Genomic DNA, 6,000 nt, shown 5'->3' on the forward strand with positions numbered 1-6,000 from the left:
AATTGTGCTTGTTAGAACACTGACAAGGAGCATGCACGTATCGATTTGATGTTTGCCCTCAGCTATCATAAGCACATTGTGTCTGATTTCAAAGTTAATACCTTCTTGGCTTTGCAATAGAAGAAATAGCCATGAGATTTCTTTTAAGACAGGCCCAATTAGAGACTTGTAGAGCACTGAAGATCAGGCATATTGATTTGACATTTGACCCCCTTGACCGCTACACACAGTCAGTGTTGAATCTCCAATCATTTGCACACTAATATATATTTATTGCAATCCTGGAGAATTCCCTCTGTCCTACAAGCGAGGGTCCCTCTAGTCACTTACTAGTATCCCTGTCACTGCCACACAAAGATTCTGAGCTGGTGTAATGGCTGTTTTAACGAAGAAGCCCCTCTCCTTAATGTCCCTGTGTGTCTTGTAGACGTGGATGAGTGTCAGAGCGGCGCACATCGATGCGGACAAGGCCAGCTGTGCCACAACCTTCCCGGGTCGTATCGCTGTGAATGTCAGACTGGTTACCAGTATGACTCTTTCAGACGCATGTGTGTGGGTATGTTGTATGAACCAACTATATTCATCACAGACGCAGACCCACACACACTCCCATCTAATGCCAACTCGGCAGCTTCTGTTTGGTATTCTGCTCTGTCGCACATGTGCAACACCAAATGCAAAAATATGTTACACTCAGACTTTTTTTTTTCTTCCAGATGTAAATGAGTGTTGGCACTACCCGGGTCGTTTGTGTGCTCAGACCTGCGAGAACACTCCTGGCTCCTATCAGTGCTCGTGCACCACCGGCTTCCGCTTATCCAGCGATGGCAATAACTGTGAAGGTGTGTGCATTAATTATTGCTTAAGTGGGCGTGTGTGCATCCATTTGTTCATGTCGGTGCATGTTATTGTAGTATTTTTCTGGCTTTAAAGTGTGAAAACATGCCTGCGTGTGTCTGTGGGCGGGACTTGTTATATTTCTGTTTTAGGTCCAGAGAACAGCAGGTTGTGGGTGATGGCATTGCTTGCACCAGGCCATGCCTTGGAGCATGCGCCAATAAAAACGTTATTGGCTGAATAACAACATCACTCCTTTATGTCGGGGAAGAAACACCGAAAAGGCTTTGATCAGGCGGATTGTGACAATAATGAGCTCTAACCTCTCATCTCCAGATGTGAACGAGTGTTTGTCTAGCCCTTGCAGTCAGGAGTGCTCCAACATCTACGGGTCTTACCAGTGCTACTGCAGGCAGGGATACTATCTGCGTGAGGATGGGCACACCTGTGAAGGTGCGGCAAGTTCACAATAGAGTGTTTATACCTTCGGACATCATTTTCAAGTGATTTATCTCCTCCGTTTTCCAGATATCGATGAGTGCTCCCAAAGCATCGGCCATCTGTGCACTTATAAGTGTGTGAACGTTCCTGGTAGTTACCAGTGTGCATGTCCTGAATATGGATACACCATGTCTCCGAATGGACGCTCCTGCAGAGGTGAAAACATGCTTTTACAGCAATGCTGGAATAGAACAGTAAATATAAAATATAAAACCTTGAGCACATTTCTTGCTCCCCGTTTCTTGTAGATATTGACGAGTGCACCACAGGGGCTCATAACTGTTCTCTAGCTGAGACTTGCTACAACATCCAAGGAGGCTACCGCTGCCTGTCCCTCACCTGTCCACCAAACTACCGCAAAGTATCTGACACGTAAGTCGTAAAAATAAGTTTTTTCATAAAAATAAATGGAAACATTTGTCCACCATGTAGAATTACACAGGTGGACATAGAGTAGTTTCAACAAGAATGTCCCTCAGAATGGCACTGACCATTCGGTGCCAGTACTTAACTGGTTGAACGTCAGTTGCAAGTTGAACGTAATAGTAATACCATCCATCCATTTTCTATGCCGCTTGGCCTCACTTGGGTCGCAGGGTGGAGCCTGGAGCCTATCCCAGCAGTCTTTGGGCAAGAGACGGGGTACACCCTAGACTGGTTGCCAGCCAATCACAGGGCACACATGTAGACAAACAACCATTCTCCAATTAACCTAACATGCATATTTTTGAAATGTGGGCGGAAACAGGAATTCCCGGGGAAAACCCATGCACGCATGGGGAGAACATGCAAACTCCATACAGAGATGCCCAAACGGAGATAAAAACCCAGATCTTCCCAATCTCCTGACTTTATAGTGGATATACTGTATATGCGTGAATGTAGGCAAATTTGGTGTCAAAATATGCTTTGCTCCATATGGTGGCAATAGCATAGCAGAGGAGCAGTGATTGTGGGATAGGTCCTAAGCTCCCCCGAAATATATAAATGTTCCTATTGCAGCCTTACCCCGGTTTAGATACAATTCTTACATCCAGCAGCGGTTGCAGGTTACCGCTGGACACCTGGAAAATTACGATACATGGACTTCCTAAAGATTTTGTGACAAATCTCATCAAGTTAATCGCACCCAACTGTTCACAAGCTTTCATTCAATCATTGAAGGTTCTTTCAGCGATACAGGGGAACCTTGGTTAGTGTCATTAATTTGTTCCAGAAGGTCCGACTTTAACCGAAATGAACATTAATACGGGATACCGGGGCCTCACCCTGGAGAGGAGCTTGCAGGCAAGCGCCTGGAGGTCGGGCCCCGGCCGGGCCCAGCCCGAAGAAGCCACACAGGATCCCCCCCGTAGACCCACCGCCTGCAGAGGCAAGCATAAGGGTCCGGTGCAATGTGCTTTGGGTAACGGTCGAGGGCGGGCGCCTGGGCAACCTGGTCTTTGGCGGACAACTCTGGTTCTTGGGACATGGAATGTGGGGAAGGAGCCCGAATTTGTGCGAGAGGTTGAGGCATTGTGACTAGACATAGTCGCACTCACCTCGACCCACAGTTTGGGTTCTGGAACCAAACTCCTCGAGAGGCGTTGGACCTTGTTCTACTCTGGAGTTCCTGCAGGGTGAGGCAGCGAGCTGGTGCAGGCTTATTACTAGCCCCCCGGCTCGCTGTCTCCGTGTTGGAGTCATCCCTAGTGAACAAGAGGATCATTTCCCTACGCCTTTGGGTTGGGGAAAGGGTCCAGACTGTCATTTGTGTGTATGCACCAAATGGCAGTTCATAGTACCCAGCCTTTTTAGATTCCATCAGAAGGGTGTTGTAGAGCACCCCAGCTGGTGACTCCGTAGTTCTACTGGGAGACTTCAACTCCCATGTGGGCAATAACAGTGTGACCTGGAGGCGCATGAGTGGGAGGAACGGCCTCCCCGATCTGAACCTGTGCAGTGTGATGTTATTGGACTTGTGTGTGAACCACAGTTTGTTCGTAACAAACACCATGTTCGAACATAAGGATGTCCACAATTGCAATTGGCACCAGGACACCCTCGGCCGCAGGTCTATTATTGACTTTGTAGTTGTACCATCATACCTGCGTCCGCATGTTCTGGACACGCGGGGGTAGAGAGCGGCTGAGCTGTCAACTGATCGCCACCTGGTGATGAGTTGGATTAGATGGTGGGGGAGGATGCTGGACAGACCTGGGGGACCCAAACGTGTAGTGAGGGTGTTCTGGGAACGTCTGGCAGTGTCTCCCGTTCGTCAAGTCTTCAACTCTCACCTCTGGCGGAGCGTCGCATGCATCCCAGGGGAGGATGAGGATATCGAGTGCGAATAGGCCGTATTCTGTGCCTCAATTGCTGAGGCGGCCGCACGGATTTGCGGGCACAAGGTGGTCGGTGCCAGTCGTGGCGGCAAGCCGCGAACTGGAAAACCGTCCGACGCCTCAGAAAAGGGAAGCAGAGCCTGCTCCACACTGTTTACAGTGGGGACAGAAGCCTGCTGACCTCGACTGAGGATATAGTCAGACGGTGGAAGGAATACTTTCAGGCCCTCCTCAGTCCCACTGACATACCTTCCATAGAGGAAGCAGAGTCTGAGGACACGAGCGCGGACAGTTCCATCACAGCGGCTGAGGAATCTGGGGTAGTCAAAACGCTCCCGAGTGGCGAAGCTCCGGGAGTGGACGAGTTTCGCCCTGAATTCTTCAAGGCTCTGATTTTTAGGGACCGTCTTGGCTGGCATGTCAAAATGCATATAAATGCATATGAAGGGATAAATTAACATTTAAGGTTACTTGACGGGACTGAAAACGGGAAGTTGCCGCATCGTGTCTATGAACAGTCACGTCTTCAATGAAGGCAAAAGTAACGTTTTTCCACCAGTGAAATTGGACTGGACAGTCAAAATTGGACTTTTGACTGGTAGTGTACAAAAAGTCCAGATTTGGACTCGTGCAGTGTATTAACAACACAACAAGACGCGCCATACTGTACACTACTATTGTACACTTTTCAACGTTAACTGAAAAACACGCTAACTGGGGCGGACACTAACCGTGGTTCGACTGCATTTTAAAATAATCCCTGAAAGTTTATTTAAGTTTCACATAAAACAAATCGAGTTTCAAGACAGATAAAGGATCCAATATCATTTGTAGGCGCTGTGAGCGGATCAGCTGTCCCAACTACCTGGAGTGCCAAAACTCACCATTGAGAATCACCTACTACTACCTCAGTTTCCAGTCCAACATCGTCATCCCCGCTCAGATCTTCCGCATCGGACCATCGCCTGCCTACTCCGGGGACAACGTCATTGTTAGCATCACAGAGGGAAACGAGGAAAACTACTTCAGCACCCGAAAGCTGAATGCCTACACGGGGGCCGTGTACTTACACAGACAGGTTGAGGGCCCGAGGGACTTCCTGATTAATGTAGAGATGAAGCTTTGGAGACAGGGGACGTTCACCACATTCCACGCCAAGATTTACGTCTTCATCACGGCCAACTCGGTGTAAGAGCTGGAGCTCCTCCGCAGGCCAACATGGACCTCAAATGACATGACAGTTTCAGTACAAGTTCATAAATATGCCACTTTGTGTGATCATGTTCTTTTTATCCAGTCAAAAAGGACATTCGTTCACTGAACAACACACTTAATACTGTTGGCATATCTTCATATTTTCCATTTCTCTTATAAAATCCAAGTGCCATTATGAGAAAATAAAAAAGACCCATCAGTTCTAAACTAGGAATGAAAGCTGTGCACAATAGCACCAGAATGGAATATGTTGCCATTGCTTGAATTATTTTAACCCGGACGTTTTCCTTGCCTTCAAATAATGACTTTGTTTGACAAACGTGAAAGCATAGGAAATAAGCATGAGAAACATTTCTGTACCTGAATGAACACCTGAGACTATTCTTCCAAGCTGCACTGCTGCCTTTATTTTGTTTTTGAAGTATTTTTTAAAACTAATTTAATGTTAATCCATGTAGTGAACTATTGTATTCCTGTATGATGTAAGGTATTCTGATGTATGTATAAGAATGGATGTATGATAATTTTATACTAAATACATAAACTGCAAAGTATTTTAGTGTCTATGTAGTTGGTTAGGTTTTCAGCAAATATATTTATTAGGATAAAAAGTAAATGTTGAGATTCTTGTGTATGTTTTTGTACGTGTATGACAATCCTATTATTAGTAGCAGGCTTACACTTGATAAAGTCTGATTTATTCTTTTCTGGGTATTGCAGTGAACATTCTGTTTATCTACAAAATGACAATGTATTTATCCACAAGCAGACCGTTGTTATCACAGTGATGGATTAGGTTTATAGTTGTTATATAGTATCAAAAGAGTTACACTTCCACCTACAGGCAGATTGTGGTATAGCACCTCTGCTGTGCTTTAAGATTGAAGGTTAATGAGATGCTACAAATGTATAATGTGTTTGTAGTTTTCACTGTTGTAGCCTGCGTCTTAATGACAAGTATAAGACCAGCAATTGTATTTTAATTACTTTGACTTAAACCATCATAATATACTACTGTATTCTGCATGTAAAACATTTGATAGGAGAGAATATGGATCGTATTTTAGAGTTTTGCTATGCAGCAAATAGGCATGCACTCGTCCCTCGTTTATCGCTGTTAATTGGT

The 6,000-nt window shown here is 45.7% G+C and overlaps 1 protein-coding gene across 3 annotated transcripts in view; it reads left to right on the forward strand.

The window, feature by feature from the left end:
• fbln2 (fibulin 2) overlaps positions 1–5,722 on the forward strand; it is a 35,302-nt gene extending 29,580 nt beyond the window's left edge. For 2 of the 3 annotated variants that reach the window (XM_054793032.1, XM_054793043.1), the window contains exons 12-17: positions 428–556; positions 717–842; positions 1,174–1,290; positions 1,366–1,494; positions 1,587–1,710; positions 4,494–5,721. In XM_054793032.1, the coding sequence (XP_054649007.1) occupies positions 428–556; positions 717–842; positions 1,174–1,290; positions 1,366–1,494; positions 1,587–1,710; positions 4,494–4,851 (983 nt within the window). In that variant the 3' untranslated portion in view covers positions 4,852–5,721. Of the gene's footprint in view, positions 1–427; positions 557–716; positions 843–1,173; positions 1,291–1,365; positions 1,495–1,586; positions 1,711–4,493 lie in introns of all 3 variants that reach the window. The other variant, XM_054793053.1, reaches the window with a different exon arrangement.
• The last annotated feature ends 278 nt before the right edge of the window (positions 5,723–6,000 follow it).

The sequence above is a fragment of the Dunckerocampus dactyliophorus genome, chromosome 1 (assembly GCF_027744805.1).
Source record: "Dunckerocampus dactyliophorus isolate RoL2022-P2 chromosome 1, RoL_Ddac_1.1, whole genome shotgun sequence".
NCBI lineage: Eukaryota > Metazoa > Chordata > Actinopteri > Syngnathiformes > Syngnathidae > Dunckerocampus > Dunckerocampus dactyliophorus.